At 38.3% G+C, this 18174-nt stretch overlaps 1 protein-coding gene and 1 long non-coding RNA gene across 4 annotated transcripts; both read right to left on the reverse strand.

Annotated features, from left to right (window-relative positions):
• Positions 1 to 825: 825 nt before the first annotated feature.
• Positions 826 to 10610, reverse strand: LOC131332511 (probable protein phosphatase 2C 55). Of its 3 annotated transcripts, none has more exons than XM_058366797.1 (6): positions 10456 to 10610; positions 8186 to 9109; positions 7034 to 7358; positions 3943 to 4092; positions 2723 to 3013; positions 826 to 1221 (listed from the first exon to the last, which is right to left on the reverse strand). In XM_058366797.1, the coding sequence occupies exons 2-6, from the start codon at positions 8959 to 8961 to the stop codon at positions 1186 to 1188; spliced, it is 1578 nt and encodes a 525-aa protein (XP_058222780.1). In that variant the 5' UTR covers positions 8962 to 9109; positions 10456 to 10610; the 3' UTR covers positions 826 to 1185. The 3 variants fall into 3 exon arrangements, with proteins under 3 accessions (XP_058222780.1, XP_058222782.1, XP_058222783.1); XM_058366799.1 differs by having other exon boundaries at positions 8186 to 9127; positions 10456 to 10604; XM_058366800.1 differs by lacking the exon at positions 826 to 1221 and having other exon boundaries at positions 2717 to 3013; positions 10456 to 10604.
• A 2180-nt stretch (positions 10611 to 12790) lies between these two features.
• LOC131332513 (uncharacterized) lies at positions 12791 to 14126 on the reverse strand. The gene is made up of 2 exons (XR_009201671.1): positions 14012 to 14126; positions 12791 to 13364 (listed from the first exon to the last, which is right to left on the reverse strand). It is a non-coding gene; the product is annotated as an uncharacterized LOC131332513 (long non-coding RNA).
• Between the last annotated feature and the right edge of the window lie 4048 nt (positions 14127 to 18174).

The following is an 18174-nucleotide window of genomic DNA, read 5'->3' on the forward strand; positions in this document are numbered from 1 at the left end:
TTTTTGTCATTAAAACTCAGATTACTGACACCTACCTAATCCTTTTTTGTAAGTCTATGGTTATTGTTTTCTTGTTAGCTTTTCCTCCTTTTTGTGGATCAATCAACAGATAAACACAAGATTGGTGGACCCTTTAATTCATTCTTTCTCGTTCTTGATTTTGGACACTAACAAAACTATTCCATTTGGTTTGGAAACTTGGAATATACCCTCCGCGTCCTACCCAGAGAGCCAAAAACAGAATCTTGAAAGAATTTTGAAGACCATCAGATGGGTCACCAATGTGTTGCTAGTTGCCACCAAACAGAAAAGGTGGAGGTGATTTAGATTATGAGATTTGGAGTGTGACAGGTCGCTAGTTTAAATGGGACTCCTATCGAATCTCGCAATTTCAGCGAGCAATTCATTTTATTAGCTCGTTGAGTAAGTAATTCGCGCAAAAAATTAAATTAATTAGAACTGAGAGCCACACGCAGTAACTTGCGTTGCACTTTATTGTCACAACCATATTGTTAAATGTCGTATGGTCATGTGCCTATATGCATCCAATGGACGTTTTTTTTTTGCATAGACGACCAACTTTATGATTCTAAGAATCCGTAAATGACCCAACTTTATTTGGATTCTTGCTAGTAGATGGTGAAATTGGTCACCAAAAATTAGTTAAGATGTTCGTAACTTGACCAAACACCTTGATATTAGAAAAAATCTAGGAGTATATTTCTGGAACCAACATTAAGCATCAAAAAGTACGATTATCCGAACGCAAGCAATCTTCCCAAGTTTTCAACGCTGATCCTTCATCAAAACCAACTTCGTAAATCATGCTAAAATTAGAACCATTGATCATTAACTTAATAAGACCTAAAAATTATGTCGTGGCTACACTAGGTTTGAACTATCTTTGAGTCAGTTTCTTTAACTTAGTCATATCATATCAAATAGCAACAAGAATCCGCCCCGTACCCAAAACCCTATCCTCTAGCCCTAGCAAAAATGCTGGGAAAAGCATTCAAGTCTATGCACAACAAAGTAGTGGTTCAAGAGCGCATAACAAATCAGGGTCATTAGCTAGAGTGGAAAACATAGGGTGAATGGTGCTTCAACTCCATCACCATTCCAATCAACCTGAATGATTTGAAACCAGATTGTTGATTCGTAACAAGGGACTGGTGCAAAGAGTCTTTAACCAGATTCACAAGCTGAGTGAGAAGACAACTCCTGCATAACAAAAAGAAACAAGCATTAGAACCAAGTCTACACGAGTGTCCAGAATCATTAAGCATTTCCTTCTCCCCCAGATGGGCGGGGGGAGCATCTGAAGGGTTGCTTCACCAAAGGTGATCGATAACACAAAAACCGGGGGAACCATAGTCTACAACGTAATCCTGCAATCAATGGAATTTTTATCAATTTTATTCAGGCAGCCAAACACCAGAAGCCCTGCCTGCCTGTTCTATATAGCCGCATGACCATAACAAGTTTTCCTGAATGCGAAACTATGAAAGACCTTTCCTACAGTGAAAGCAACAACCCCGGCTAACCCCCTCACTCCCCTCTGGTTGAGTTTTATTCAGCAAAATAGTAAAGTCCCTGGCCAAGCAAAATGCCTAGAAAAATAAGTCACATGGTCCAAATATAACTCCGCTTGGTTCGTGCTTAGAGCCTTATCTTTCTTTCCTAGCCGGTCCCAAGCCCAAATAAAGGAGAAGGGTTGTGCGTTAGGTAGCTAACAGCCAGCATGTAAAAAGCCCATCAGATCTTATGACCTGAATCCAAATATGATTACGAGAGCCCTTGACAGAGCTCAATGGAGGAAAATGATTCATGTAGCTAACTCCAAATGATTGGGGCATAAGCCTCGGTTTGGTTTGGTCCAAATATAACTCGTATATTGGATTTAGAGAGTTTTGAGTATGCATTGGGACAAAAATTCTGACTGTGTTTTAAGCTGGACGAACGCCCACATGATAGGAGGATTAACTACCATTACATATCACTCATCATAAGCAGAGTTTCACAAAACTCCCGAGGCTCGATCTCGCACACAAGTAGTAGCATTATCGAGGAGATGTCCAATAGCTACATTAGCTCAACACATTTTTTTACTCTCTGTTAAGTACATGAGCTCAACACTTTGAAACACTACTTGTCACGATTAAGTTTTATGCTGTTTTCTGAAACAAACATGGTGCTAGACCCATTATCAAGTTGCCTTATGACACAAAATTGTTGCTCATACCCAAAAAAAAAAAAAAAACCCTCCATTAAGTATGTTCGCAGTGAGAATGTAAAACTATACAGATGTCTATAATTGAACACATCCAGATATCTGGAGCGGGGGAAAACATGTATACCATAATACCAGGTATGCAGTGCAGCATAAGAATCACAACGTTGTCATTTGCTAGGGCACTCTAGGATATTTGAGCACATCCGTAATTATCCACATACCCCCGTCTCCCAATATTCATCCATTTCGTAAATTCCAACCTTTTAAATTCAACTTTAAAAACATCTATTCCCAATACTACCCTCTAATTCTCACTTTTGCACAAGTAATTTTAAGGGTAATTTATGCACACATCTTTTAAGTTTTAACTTTTCAAAGAGGACTTCCATTTTGGAAGATCCAAAAATGGAAAGCAGGACTAACAACGAAAGGTGGAGGGAGTATGTGGACCAAATGTATGAGAGGGAGAGAGAGAGAGAGGAGTCATACGTTGCTGGTGCCAGTAATATAGGAAACGACAACAGTAATGTCATCGAGTTTGCCACCATAATAACGGAACCCAGCATCTTGTGCAGCAGTGGAGAAAGGTGTCTGTCTATTCTTGTCCAGCGCTCGTTGGCGGGCAAGTGCTGCTATCTTCTGAGCTGTAACCTGAGGCCCCAATCCAGTCCTGGCGGCATGAACCACCACTGTATTAACCTCATTGTTGTACAAATTGTCAAACAGTCCATCAGTTCCAGCAATTACAACATCTCCTGGGGCAACAGGAATTGTAAACACCTGCAAACAAACACATGTCCCACAGGTGTTCCATCAATTCCGCAATCAGGAGTAAATAACAATAAATGTTGACAAACAACACTGTGATCTTTATAGAATCTCTTTCCTTGAGATCAACAAACGATCTTTATACAACCAAAATTGCTGGGTGAACAAGATACTGGTTCTTCTGTGAACTAATAGAGCAACACATTGAAGTCAAACTCACAAATGCTAGTCAAGCGCATGAAAATGTCACAAGCAATATTCAACACACTGAAGACGTAAAACTCATCTATGATGCATGGACACGGACACGGGAATTCTAAAAAAATGGGGACACTGACACAGCGGGGGACACGCCACGTGTATATTTATTTATTTATTTATATTTATTTTCAATTTTTTTCCAAATTTAAATGGCAAAATGTGGACAAAACAAAAATTCCATAGTTCCAATACCATTTAAACAAAACAAGACATCCATAAGTTCAATACAACCATATTGAAAAATTACAGTTTAACCCCTGAAATTTTTAAAAAAAATTTACAGCTTGACCCCAAAATTTTAAAAAATTACAGTTTGACCCCAAATTTTAAAAAAAATTACACTTTGACGCCCGCCGTGTCCCCATCAAAAATTTATATTAAATTATGGGACACGCCTCCCATACGTGTCCCTGAGGTATCCCCTCGTGTCCCCGTGTCCAGACACTGAAATGTTAACCCCTAGAGGTGTCGGTGCTTCATAGCGTAAAAGTAGTCGACTAACAGCAAGAACTTAAGAAAAGCTAACGGCCAAGGTTTAGGAAAGGATGAGAGGGAGGAGCTGCATTATCTCTTGCTAAAAAACGGATTAAAATTACCAAACGTAAGCACTCACAAATTTTTAATCTGCAAATCCAACAAAATGGAAACTAGTTGCATGAAGAGAACACTCCATAACTGACCTGACCAGAGCTGGGCAAATCACCACCATTTCCACTCTCCAATTGGTATGTAAAATTGAAATCATGTTGCTGTACAGGGGATCGGAATATGGTGCATCCATCTCTAACCACTATAAAACCACTGTCTCCTAAGTTAATGGCGTGAAGACCCTGAAAACCAAAGCAGAATGTTAAGTCCTTTTCTGTAGAACATAGAAACTGGTTGTTTCAGTTGTCTTGTACCAAAGAAAACAGGCTTAATTGCAAGAACACCCCCTAAACTATCACTTTTTGGCAACTTCACCCCCTTAAGTTTAAATTCGAGCAACTTCACCCCCTCCCCCATTTTCCATCCAATTCTTTGACGGACTGAAATAAAAAGACCAACGTACCCCTAAGGTATAAAAAAAACACACGGTTTATACTTGGAAGAAAAAAACGATTGATCACTCCCACCACCTTTTCATCTCTCTCTCTCGCTCTCTTCGTCATGGGTCGAGGTCGACCGAGACCCTAGAACCGATCTCCCCATCTCCCACCTCCCATCTCCAATTGAGGAGAGGTGTAGAGGAGAGAGAGGGAGAGAGAGAGAGAGAGATCGTGTACTGTAGAGGGAAGATAGAGAGAGGGGGGGGGGGGGGGGGGGGGGGGAGGGTCTATAATGGGTGTATAAAGGGCATTTTGGTATGTTAAATTACTTTTCCATCCAATTATATAATTTTCCATCCAAATCCCTAACAGAATTGGACGGAAAATGGGGGAGGGGGTGAAGTTGCTCGAATTTAAACTTAAGGGGGTGAAGTTGCCAAAAAGTGATAGTTTAGGGGGTGTTCTTGCAATTAAGCCAAGAAAACCTTCTGAACTATATAATAAGACAACCAAAAACAAAAAAATTCCAATTGAATGGCCTAAACTTGGCCCTAAACCCAGATATCATTTCCTTCCATCAAGGACAATGATGTTAACCCAGGCCCTAATATGAAAGAGCAAGGAAACATCTAAAGTATGCACTTTGACCAAGTTTGAATCCCAATTCAAGGTTTACCAAGCTTTTAACACATCAAGTCCGAGCCCCAACAGTTGAAATTTAATGTCCAAGGAGTGCTTGAGTAATATGGCAAACTTTGACGTTCATTCCCTAGATGCATGAAGAAACATTTGATAATCAAACCAATCTCAAGGTCTCGTGATAAAGTGGAAAAATACAGTGGACGTAGACAAGAGAAAGCAATATCATCTCACAGTATGGGAATAAAACACTCAAAGACAAGTAACCACTGATTCAAAAAGGAGGATAAATTACTGGAGGACAGACTGATATCCATATCATATCCCATTATTGCCAGAAAAGGATGTGAAAGTATTATGCATCGTGATCTCGTCATATCTTGTATTTTAGGCATAGAATCGTATCGTGATAATATCATAATCATATCTCTTTGTAATCTTCTATTTTAGGTATAGATTTCTAGGCTTTTCTTTATTTTAGTTTGTGTTAGCATTGGAATCATTCACACTCAATATTCAGTAATACAAATCCATTCTCTCTCCCATATGTTATGTTACATGGTATCAGAGCCTACGATTTAGGCCTATGGGATACTTGCTTTCCGGCGGGCGGCTTATGCCTTGTCGTCGTCCACCGGACACTTATCTGTTTTGTCACAATCCTTCTTCTTCTACAACTGTTGGAAGCATTTCAGTCTCTGCATCAATCTGTTTAGCCTCTGTTTCTGACGTTGCCAAACACCAACAGCTCTGTTTCTGACATTGATGGACTGTAGCACCTCCGGCAACCACTGTTGCACTTCCGGCGAGTCCTCCCGACCTCCAACACACCTCCGCCAGCCCTCCACAGACCTTTATTTCTCCTCCGATAGCTTTTTGACCTCTGTAACAGCTCCAGTAACCCTCGTCGGAGCTCGAAATCCTCAGATCTGCTGCGTAGGTGCTTGAAACCTCTAAAAACAGCCTTCTTCGACCTCCATCAGCACTCGCCACGCTCTTTCAGCCTCCGGCAACCCTCACAGGAGCTACATCAGCCTCCTGTGCTCAGTTTCTCTGCTCTTTTTGGCCATCGGTGAACCATGGGGGTGTTCGTAACTCACTTTGGTTGCATCTCTGTCTCCCTTCCTCTGACTCCTACTTTGTTTCTCTACATCTGATTTTCTGGCTTTGTTATGGCTCTCTTCTGGCTCCCTCCTCTATTCTGGTTTGTTTGGTTACCCTTTCGGTATCTATTCTAGCTCTCTCCTCTGTATCCGGCTCTTCTGTGTGTCTACATCTGTTCTTCTGTCTGCTATCCTAATCTGTTCTTCTTTCTGAATTATCTGTCCATCCGACGACCTATATTTCTACCTTTTATTTGAGGACCTGTATTCTGTCTGTCTTCTGCATGCGCCTCCGGGGCTGCTTGCTCAATTGAGGTTGAGCATCTGGCTTGATGTGTATCAAGTGTTTGACTCTGTATCTCAATCTATTGTCAGGACCTTTGAGTTGTCGCGACCTATATGAATTTGGCAATGAAGTTTGCTCGTGACTTCAGAAATCTGGATTTCTTCGTTCTATTCTGTCTGCTTCCTTTAGAGCTGCACAATCTCAGTGTTGCAGGTTTTAGCACTCGGTTTTGTTACTTCCTTGGCAAACTCACGATGCTTTTCGGGCTCGCATCATGGGTTTGAGGGAGGGTGTGAAAGTATTATGCATTGTGATCTCGTCATATCTTGTATTTTAGACATAGAATCGTATCGTGATAATATCGTAATCATATCTCTTTGTAATCTTCTATTTTAGGTATAGATTTCTAGGCTTTTCTCTATTTAAGTTTGTGTTAGCATTGGAAACATTCACACTCAATATTCAGTAATACAAATCCGTTCTCTCTCCCATATGTTATGTTACAAAGGATGCATATCGTTTCAGATTAGAAAGCAAAGAGGAACTAGATATGGATCTTTCCCCCTTTATTTCCCACCAAAGAAGTCATATGAAGCTTACTAAGTAGGGGAAAAGGGGTCAAATGAACTTGAACCGGATTGCTCACCCAAACAGTAACTATGAACTTGAACAAGCATTATAGCAGAGGAAGGTACCCAAACTGAAAGAAGCATACCTGGTCTGTTAGCGCTATAATACAAGCAGTTGAGGAACCTTTGGCTTTAGTACTCGAGTGAGCTTTCTCCAATACCCTGGCCGGGTCAATAGACCCTTTAGGCTCCTCTTGAATTGCAGCAACTGAATAAGACATGAGTTCCCTTGAAAAAAGCCCTGAATCAATTCCCATATCTGCCCAACCACCAACACCGTCCGCTACACCAATTGCTTGTTCATCTGCACAAATAAAGTGAGCGTCCTCTCCACCAGTTTCTTCTTTGTCTGGATGAGGCAGATAGCATGACCCTGAAATTAGCTTCAGTGTACTCCCTCCTAGATCATTCCTGCAGTCAATGACGAGCAACGTAACTGATAACTGATTAAAAACACTACAACAACACTATCAATTTGTATTTACAGGTGCGAAGAACTTTCACAGAATCATATTTTAGTAGAAAATCAGCTCCTGATAACATTAAGACTCCGAGATGGTAAATCATCTCTAGTCATCAGTGAGATTATATGCCAAACACCATACCTTATGTCCTGTCATAAATATTATACTATCAGAAAGGCAAAATAAAAAATGCGAAGAAATCAATTCCCTGAACAACTACACTGACGAGGTCTTGCCCAAGTCCATATTGGATAAGTTCACATTACGAACGTGCCAAGAAGGGGCGGATGGAGCAATAGAAATGCTCATTTGAAGAGAAAAGTTATCTGAATACTACTAGCATTCTTTTTATAATAGAAAGGTACTCAGCAGATAGATGTGGAGAGGAAGGTCACACAAGAAGTCTTTAGTTTTGTATCTGAAACCATACAGAGTACAGGAAAGCCCGACTACACCGCAAAGATGGTTATCATGCACCTTGTATGACACAAACTGGACATGAAACAAAGAAAATTACTTGTAGGATCAGTTTATCAGAACTCTACCATTAGAGGATAAACTGCTCCCACCATGTATTCATAAAGCGAAATTGACGCTCAAATAGAAACCTGATCAACCTTATTAGACATGTCATTGACATCAGTATCACAAGTATCAACAGTCATATAACAATAGCAATTAATAAGAGAAGTTTCCGCAACAGCAGTCCAATAAAATAACTCAATTTCATTCCTAAAATTACAAAAAACAATCAAAATCATGAAGAAAACATACTTTTCTGAAGTAACTGCAGCACTTGCAAGTTGGTCCTCACGTCCAGAGTTATCAAAGGACACTTCAGGGGCGGCCCCAACAGAGGAATTTGCAGTAGATGAGCTGTGGAAGCACTTAATTCCAAATCCCAAGAATGGAGTAGAGTTGCCCCTCCTCCTTGTAACATTGTCTATGTAATATCCACAACAAAATAGATTTTTGGACTGTTCCTTACTTCTCAAACTCATGCAGGCTTTTCTGCAGTTGTCAAAAGCCTCGAAGCTTACATTGCTGCAAACAGTAGAAGCATTTGTTGTTGACACATTTAGGTTCCCAACCTTCGAAGCTAGATTATTTAAGGAACAGTCCCCAAATACAGCCCTAGAGCCACAAACAGCCATTGTTGTCTTCTGAGACTCTATATATGCAGGAAAGTTGCTGGGTTCAGATAGCAGGCGATCAACGTGATACCCACAAACCTGAAACGAAGGCCCTGAAACTGACGGAATAGAGAATGTGCGAGAAAGTGCTCCAACAAATGAAATATTCCTTCTTCGATTCACTAAATGCAAATTTGATTGGGCGGCGACAACAGCTCCAGGTCGTAGGAGCACATGAAGATCACTAAATGCCGAAAAAGGTGAGGAATGGAATGACCTCGTGCAGCCAAACAACAATTTCCCATGATCAATAAGAATTCCGACCGAGTCTTGAACCACACCTTTTTGCCCAGCAATCGACCTTGGGATTTCCCGCTTGAATGCGGTGCTTATGATGGAGAAATAATTAGATGGCATCTTACCCTCTCAAACAAAGCAACCTCGCTTCAGCCCATTCATTAGAGATATGAAAACTAGCACAATTTACAGAAGATGATTTCATAACTCCCAATACATCAAGTTCCAAATTCTCAAGTAGAGACTACTCCACAATGAAATCAGCAACCTGCAACGCATAAACAAGCTATATATACTTTAAGTAGGGAAATAAAAACTCCTTCCACTGACAGGGAAATGGTAACCAACTAAACACCTTTATGAACAGTTGTTCCTTCAAAATTTTCCACGAAGTAATCGTAACAATAAGAAAGGCCTAGTTTCTAGTAATTTCTATTAATGAGAATTCCAAGTGAAGGGGGCTTACGTTCTATTTCAACTAAAATATGGCAGCTTTAGTAGTAGTTATAACTTATAAGTGACTTTCAAAGTAGAGTGGAATATGGATTAGAGATAGAGCACGTCTTCCTTTTAGGAACATCTATGATTACAGTCCTTAACAAAAAGGATTCAAATCACTACTCTTTTAAATAATTGTTTCGAAGCCGTCATGATAAAGCTCCTAAACTCATTGTTGGAATCCATGGGCAAGCTTCAATAACTTGATGGATGAATAATACTGTCAAGTGTCAAATACTTCCATTTGAAGTCCAAATCTATTAAATGGAGCCCTATTAGCACAGATACGGACACGATGGGGATGCAGACATGGCAATTTTGGCCCAATACTTTTGAAGTTACAAATATTTACTACTGGAAAACTTTAAAATTCATATAAATCACACTGTAGTGTTTTCATGTCTGTTCCTGGCGTGTTGTGTGTCCGTCACGGACACATCTATTTCTAAGAGTGTCGGTGCATAGATGGAGCCTAGAGGAACACAAAACGAATGATTTTGAGGCGAGCAAATATTCGAACCAACAAAATGGGAAAAGGACCAACAAAAAAGGAAAATAAATCCAAACTAACAAGAAAAAGGAAAAATAACATGTATTGGTCAACATAATACCTGAAAAACAATACTATGACCAGAGTTTTTTTTTTTGGTAAGTATGACCAGAGTTATTCACTAAACATAATACTTCTCGTACATGGCACAAGCTTCTCCAAATCAAGAACACAAGATAAGCTACTGTAACCTCGTTTAATGGTTAATTTTCGCTATCAATTGAAAAAAAAAACCTTTACAAAAACTACCCAATTACTTTAACAGAGAGTGTTCCCACATACTCTAGAACCCCAAAATGATGCTTATGATACAACACGGCCGGCCCTGGGGAAAGAAGCCTATGAAGCCGCAGGTTCAAGACCCACAAGAAATGCTACAAACAAGGGCAAGTAAATTTATAATACTCCTACATCTGCGCTGAATCTTCTTTGGATTCACTCTTGAAGGAAGTTTTTTTAAAATCATCTCAAATTTTCAATAACCCACAAAAGGAACAACAAAAAACAAACAAACAGAGAGAGAGAGAGAGAGAGAGAGAGAGAGAGAGAGAGAGAGAGACGGATACCTGTTCGATTTTCGATTTAGGGCTGGTTCTGATTTAGATGATTCTCATCGAATAGAAATTTTGGGTTTACACATACATAGGAAACCCTAGAAATTGGGACGTGCCACAGAATAGTCTTCCCAAAAAAGTGGAATACTGATCTTTTTATCTTTCGATATATATTGTGATTTATGAGATTGTTTTGTTTTTAAAATTTCATCAATTTTTTTTTAAATTTTTTTTAGTTGGCCTAGTTTAGCTCAGTTTAAAAGTAAAGAAAAAAAATGAAAAAAAATCAACGACAATCGCAAAAATAAAAAAAAGTATTTTATGAAATTCAAAACCGCAACACAACTGGTGAAAGATGCCAACAATTGTTAAAACTTTTTATACAATGGACTAATGGAGTTTAAAAGTATCTAACTTTTACAAAATTATCAATCATCGTACTCATTTGTCGGTCATCAAACGGGGACATAGTCCTTGCACCAAAACTACTTAGGTCCCGTTTCAGAACACCTTCTTAAAAAATAAATACTTATTTTATATTTTTAAATTCAAAAATAATGTAAATAAAAAATTATTTTTTTATTTTTTTTTTGCACCGTATAAAAGATCTCGATAAAATCTATCAAACAAGATCCATATTGCTAGAAAAATTATTTACGTAAACACATTATTTTTAAGCTTAAAATTGCCTTCTTAAAAAATAAGTACTTATTTTCAGTTGCGGAACGGGGCCTAAAGGCTCATTTAGCTTTAAAAGTGAAACAGTAACTTTTTTTTTGTTTTTATTTTAAAAAAATTTGTATCTTTTGTAACTTATTGATTCGTCTCGGCGAGAGAAATCAGAAAAGTAAAAAATTTTGATTGAAACACATAATTTTTTCAAAAAGAAAAGAATAAGTAAAAAAAAAAAGCTGACTTATTGACTTATTTTTGTCTTTATTCAAAAAATTATTGAGTTTCGATAAAAAAAATTTACTTTTCTGATTCCTCTCGTCAAAACGAATCAATAAGTCACAAAAGTTTGACGTAAAACAAAAAAATGCAAAAAAAAATTTAATAAGAGAAAAAAAAAAAGTCACTCAACTTTTTAATTCAAATCCACCCTTAATTTTAATGAGACAATACCAATACCAATGCTGTCCATTTATTATGCTCGACATTTCGTTTTTACATCTTCTTCCCATTTTATAAATTCTTTTTTAATTTTGCCTAAAAAGGTATTAAAAATAAGGGCTTGTTTGATAACTTAAATTCAGCACTTAAAACTATCAATTAAGTAATAAGTGATTCAGTAAGTTTAATAACGACACTATACATTACTTAACAACTCAAAATGTAGGCTAAAAAGTTTTTAAAAAAAAAGTAGTTTTGAGCTACATAATTCTGACTGAATTCTTGTGTACTTGCATTTAATCACCATACCACCACCACCACCACCAGGTCCACCACTCCTACAACTATTCCACCACCACTTCACCACCATCACCACCACTCTCGCCGCCACCACCACCACCACCACTCCTCCGCCGCTGCCGCCACCACCACCACCACCACCCTCCTATCACTCTATCACCACCACCACCACCACCACCATTACCACACTGCCACCACCACTATCACACCGTCGCTGCCGCCACCATCACAATGTCACCATTGCACAACTATCACTCCATCGACATCACTCACTGTCACTATTACATCATCACTCCACTACCGCCACCACCATTACACCACCACCACCACCACCACTCACTGCCATCGTTACATCACCATCACTCTACCACCACTATTACACCACTATCGCCAGCACTTCAACACCACCACCACCACCACCACTGCTGCCACCACTCTATCACCACCAACACACCACCACTACCACCACAATCACCATTATTATAAGTACATTGTGACCATTAGTAAATTAAAAGAGAATTTGAACTAAAATTAATTTATCTTTTTTTAATTCAGTACTTAATATGTTTACCAAACAGCTTTTCAACTTAAAAAAAAACAGCATTCAGTTTTCAGTACTTAATTTTTCAGCATTAAGTTTCAGTTTTCAATTTTATCAAACACGCCCCATGTGTCTCTTAAGCAATACAAATGATAAGGGTCAGGGTGGACCGAGCTTCCATTTAATTTGTTTACACCCCAGTTTGGGCTTCTATGAGCCTCTGTATGGCCCACAACAACGATTGAAACTGTTCATTTTGTAGAATACGTCATGTATGATATATACTCGAAAAAATAACTCGATCGAAACTCTATAGTTCTATAAACAAAACAAATTTGTGCACGGAAACATGGTTGATGACAAGTTTGATAGTTCAGATCTCAAACACTTCAATTGATTGATTAAAGGAGGACCTCAATTTGATTACCAACACGAGTTAGCTCCGGAGACCATTTAAATACAAGTTTCAAATATAGGACACTTGATAAACCCAATTTTTCCATTTGGGATAAAAGTGTCACTTCACTAACACTTTAGGGACCAACATTACAATTAAACCCTCCTAAAGAGTATATGTGCACCATGCTGAAGTTGCAGTGTCACATACTGAGTAGGGGCATGAACGTATGACAGCGATACAGAGAGATAATACCGTCTAATTATCATAGCTAATGCAATCTTCGCTTCCACCACAGCAAGATTCTGGCCTACGCAAATCCTGGCACCCAAACCAAATGGGATAAACGATGCGAAATGCTTCCGAGCCTCAGTGAATCTCATCGGGTTGAACTCCTTAGCATCTACTCCCCATAGCTCAGTGTCGTGGTGCACCACCATCATGGCCAGGTAGAGTTGGGTATTGGTTGGAACGTTGAGGGTTCCTTAGCTTTACGCTTTTCAAGGTTTGCCTCATGAGCGCCACGACCGGTGGGTAGAGCCGGAGTGTTTCGTTTAGTATCATGCTCACCTGCTAGAAAAAAGAAATTAAAAAAGATTTCAATGTTTCAATGGGTGCTATTTGGCAACAATGTTTCCATCCTTTCTTGTCAAAAAAAGAAAAAAGTTTGCCAGATTGTGTCCAATACTAGTACTATTTTTCACATCATCGGTTAATGTGCTAGTGACTTGGTTTAAACATGCAACATGTTTTTGAATAGAAAACACATGGTTACAACTTACAAGAAATATTGAGAACAAGAGGTTGGCTGATTACTCGATCGTGTCTCACAAGCGTTGCAAAACTTGACAATATGACTAGCAGAAAATGTTTGATGTCTCCATAGTTACCCATCATGTTTGCTGTCTCCAGTTCCATACAGATAATAGACAACAAAAATGGTACTCCACAAAAGACTCGTTTGACCGGTTGAAAATCAGCTTGAGATTGGCCCTTTGTGTCCAAAACCTATTGACTGTGTCATTTTGGAACAACAATATCTTTCAAACGTTTATTTCTATTTCAGTTTGCAAAGTTTTTTAAACAGAAAACAGACAAGAAACATGGTACCAACACTCATTTGACTCGTTAAAAAGTTCATTCAAGATCAAATCCTTGCGCCTAAAAGTGTTGTCAAACTTGACGAGATGATTAACATAGATATCAACCAAACTTACAATCTTGAACTCATTTAAATTCTCTGCAGTTCGGACCTCACATTCCCTGCAAACGGAAAACACTTCTTCCCTTGGCCTTGGTTTGCCATTAATGATGCAATGCAAGATGTAGAAGTGCCCAAGTCAAAAGATTGGCAGTGATATCCCTTCCATAGAAGGTTTTGCATTCATCGATTACTTCCTCGACTCCCAATCTCTCTTCTACATCGGTGGGAGGACAATAACAAAGAAAGGAGATTTTTCAATTTTTCTCTTATTTTGCTGTTGATTACGATTACTGTCCTTATTAATTCTTGAGTTTCCTTGTCCAACTGCCACCTCATTCTGTTCTTCTTTGTGGGCAAAAACCGCAGAAGATTGGTTATAAGAAATCAAGGACAGAAAAATTTGGTCAAAACCAAGAAACACAAGTGACAAGACCACATAATTTTTTAGGATAAAGCATAAAATCGATGAAAAGTAGAAACTATTAACATCAAACTAACACAATAGGCATTTATAATCACTAAATCATTAAGTCAGTGCACAAGCCTCCTGCTCACATTAGAGTCAAAACTCAGAAGATACAATGGGTAGGTTTCTATACCATTCAATGTTTGTAGGATATTAACTTCTGACTCAGAACCCCGAATGCTATGGCAAAGAAGCAATTGACTCTGCATCATGTCACAAACTCAACCAAATGTTGAGTATCCATTCAAAATGTTTTGGTAGTATTGAAAAGATATGTGGCCATACACACAAAAAACCAATAAAATGCAACTGTTTACTAAACGACATAGATTTAGGAATGTGAGATTTTCTAGAGCCTTCTCAAAGGCCAGGGAGTTTGCATGGATGCCAATCAAATAACTATGATAGAAAATCATTTAATTTGATACCATCCCAAGATGAGATAGAAAAGGGATATAATATCACAACAAGTCAACAGTTAATAGGCACCTAAATCCAGGAATGTAAACACTCTTTAAGGCTGCAACACGAGACTGGTTTGGTGGTCTATTGATTTGAAAATCTATTTCCCCTCTTCGAAACTACTTCCAAAAGCTGTCCGAGATATAATATCGGCTGAAAGGTCGTGGAGTTCTTTGTTCACTTCCAACTCGAACTTGTCCCTCCCTCCTCTTTCTTCCTCCCACTTCTGCAGCATCTTTATAGTACTAGCAACCATTTCTGGCACCCAACCCTGTCATATGCAGTGTCAACCTGATGATATTTTGGTCACAAAGTTAATGTTGAATTGGAGGGTAGAGTATGTTTAAGTGGTTTTAATGCAGTGCAAATGCTCATCAAGCCTTCCAATGGAAAAAGATAAGTTTAGCTGTCAACTGGGTTCCATCTTGATCGATTCTAATGCCTTTTTTCTTTTCTACAAATATGAGGACACACAAACATCGACCAAAACTGGCCACATAAAGTGCATGCATGGACAACAATCTTTAGAAGTAGGTCTATCCAACAGGTCTTGTAAAGTCAAGTACGTTTTATGTACTTTCTATGGCCTATATTGTACAAATTGAGTTGCCTTTATTCGCATGTCAACCTTCATTTTCAAAACCTTCCAACCTCATTGACCCAACAAATCCAAAGCTGATTCCAGAGACCCTTTACAAACATATAATATATACTATGAATTCATTGAATTCCATGACAAGAAATCTATTTCCACCATTTGTTTAAAAACCCGTCAAGCACTCTCAATGTTGCTGCATTACAAACATCGAGTAAAGAACTGCAAACTTGTAAATTCAATTCAGCTCCATAAGTGACCACATCTTTGTGGACTTGATTTGAAATTCCGATATTGAGCACATGCCCGTAAGACCTTAGGAAACATATACTTGTAAGGGATTGCGCCCTTCACTTTCATCTCACAACAAAACCCCAATGCACTCATCTGACATTCCACTCAGCGAGTAAACCGAAAGGATTGTAGTCCAAGCAAACACATTTGGTTGTGGCATTTTGTCGAACATAACGTGGGCTGATTCTGAATCCCCACAATCTGCATACATTTGAACTAATTTTGTGGCCATGAAAGAGTCTTGCTCTATCCCATGGAGCCATTGATGGGTTTTTCGTCCTTGGTCTGGTGCTTTTGATTTGCTGCAAAGTTGAAGTAACTGGTCGAGTTGTAGTGGGGATGAGTATTTCGAAATAGGTGTGAATGAATTATGCTACAAAAAGGAATGAGGGAAATACTTTGAATGAGGAATTATGGTGTTCATGCTAGGTGATCAAATGATCGAGAATCGAATTCTCTATAAGTTTCTATGTGAGAACAAAATGAGTGAATTTTACCCGAGGCCCAATTGATAGAAAAGCGTGACGGGCAAACACGGTTCTTGGTAACACTGGCCACAAATCTTTGCACCTGGCCGTGAACTTTTGAAAGCGCAAAAGGCAAACACGCGTTTAGTTAATTAAGACTTTGCACGCTAAACTTGAGAAGTTTATTACCACAGTCATGCTGCACTAGTAATCAAATATGAACTTATTTCAGATTTATTTCAGAGATCTAAATCGTTCATGCTGTAGAAATCATCAAGAACACTAACCCTAGTAGAATTCATTGTAACCAGATGTAGATCAATATCTTATCCAGAAGTTAAATGAAGTTTTTGCGTTTGTAATAATAGGCTTGGATACATTGAATCAATGTAATAATAGGTTTGACTACTAGTAATCAAATATGAACTTCTTTTAGATTTATTTCAAAAATTTGTTTATGTTGTAGAAATCATCAAGAACACTAACCGTAGTAAGATTCATCATAATCGAATACAAAGAAACACATTATCGAGATGTTAAATGAAGTTTTTGCGTTTATAATATTGGGTTCAGATGCATTGAATCAATTCCAATAAAACTGGCTGTTGGAAATCGTTTTAAGCAGGGAGCCTCGCGGGTTCAAGACAGGAGGCCTGATTAAGTCTAAACTGCATTGTCACCCCTAGATTTCGCTCAAATCACATTGCATGCCCCTTAATTCTCTAAAATCCTGTGACAATTTTATAACACTTGGACCGACATTTACAACAAAACAATATTGAAAATGCCAAATTTGCCCTCATTTCTCTCTTCTTTTTTAATCACCGAACACATTTTCTTTATCCATAGATATTTCCAAACATAACAAGAACAAACTTGAAAGCCAACATCCATCTCTGTCCATCTAGACAAATTATAGATGATATCGCCATAACAACTTTTATACCCATAAGTATCCAACAAAGAATTAGTCACCAAATCAATCCATCAATTAAAGTGACTGTAAAAACAAGCAAAACAACAATTGAATTAGATAGGTCAATTATGAAAATTCAACTACGATAAACCCGAATTTGTGTATAATCAAACCATGACCAATATCCCAAATTGGGTTAAAATTTGTTTAATCACGACATAACCAAATAAATCCATTTGTTTTTGATATGTGGTGATATGATGATTGATCTATTTTTCTTTTTATATGTGGTCTTTAAACATTTTAAAATTTCAGTTCCTACTTCTATAGTGCTTTCATTCCTCTTGTCAATATAAATACTTACTCCTAAATACTTTAAATAAAGCTAAAAACAAGTTGTTAGGCGCAAGAAATAATCACAAATTTATAGAATTATATTAATTTTTTCTAGACAGATTCCAACAGGGGCTTCATTTTAATTTACTTAAATGATCACCAGCACAATCTTTGCCTGAATTACAAGGCCCAAAAGCATGAATTATATTCATTGCTTCCCTTTTTTAAGTGTTTCATGCGAAAAGAAGTGCAATTTTCGGCTTAAAAATTCTAGAACGACATTTGGAAGACAACTCCTTACTTACGATTAATTATTCAATGGTCTTGGGGCATGGCCACGCCACACGTGGTGCCCCAACATCCTTGTCTACCACAATTTTTCATGGGATCCATTCAATTAGTACGAGGCTCCGCAGAATTGTGCGGTAAATAAGGGTGTTGAGGCATTACGTGGCGGTGACCTAAGATCACTAAATATTGTTATTTTTTATTTATTACTCCTACATGGCTTTCCAAAACAACGTTGGACCAGGATCTTTTCTAGTTAGTGCCCCTGAAGTATTTGTGAGCAATGCTACACTTCTTAACCACACAAGCAAAGAAGTACTCCTAGAAGAAATGAAAGGAAGCAGATAAGAAA

The sequence above is a fragment of the Rhododendron vialii genome, chromosome 7a (assembly GCF_030253575.1).
Source record: "Rhododendron vialii isolate Sample 1 chromosome 7a, ASM3025357v1".
NCBI classification, from domain to species: domain Eukaryota; kingdom Viridiplantae; phylum Streptophyta; class Magnoliopsida; order Ericales; family Ericaceae; genus Rhododendron; species Rhododendron vialii.

Coding starts and splice junctions, on each gene's coding strand:
- LOC131332511 (XM_058366797.1), bottom strand. CDS start 8,961: ATGCCATCTAATTATTTCTCCATCATAAGCACCGCATTCAAGCGGGAA. Junction 7,359..8,185: donor GCTGCAGTTACTTCAGAAAA/GTATGTTTTCTT, acceptor CATTGACTGCAG/GAATGATCTAGGAGGGAGTA. Junction 3,014..3,942: donor ATTTGCCCAGCTCTGGTCAG/GTCAGTTATGGA, acceptor GTTTGTTTGCAG/GTGTTTACAATTCCTGTTGC.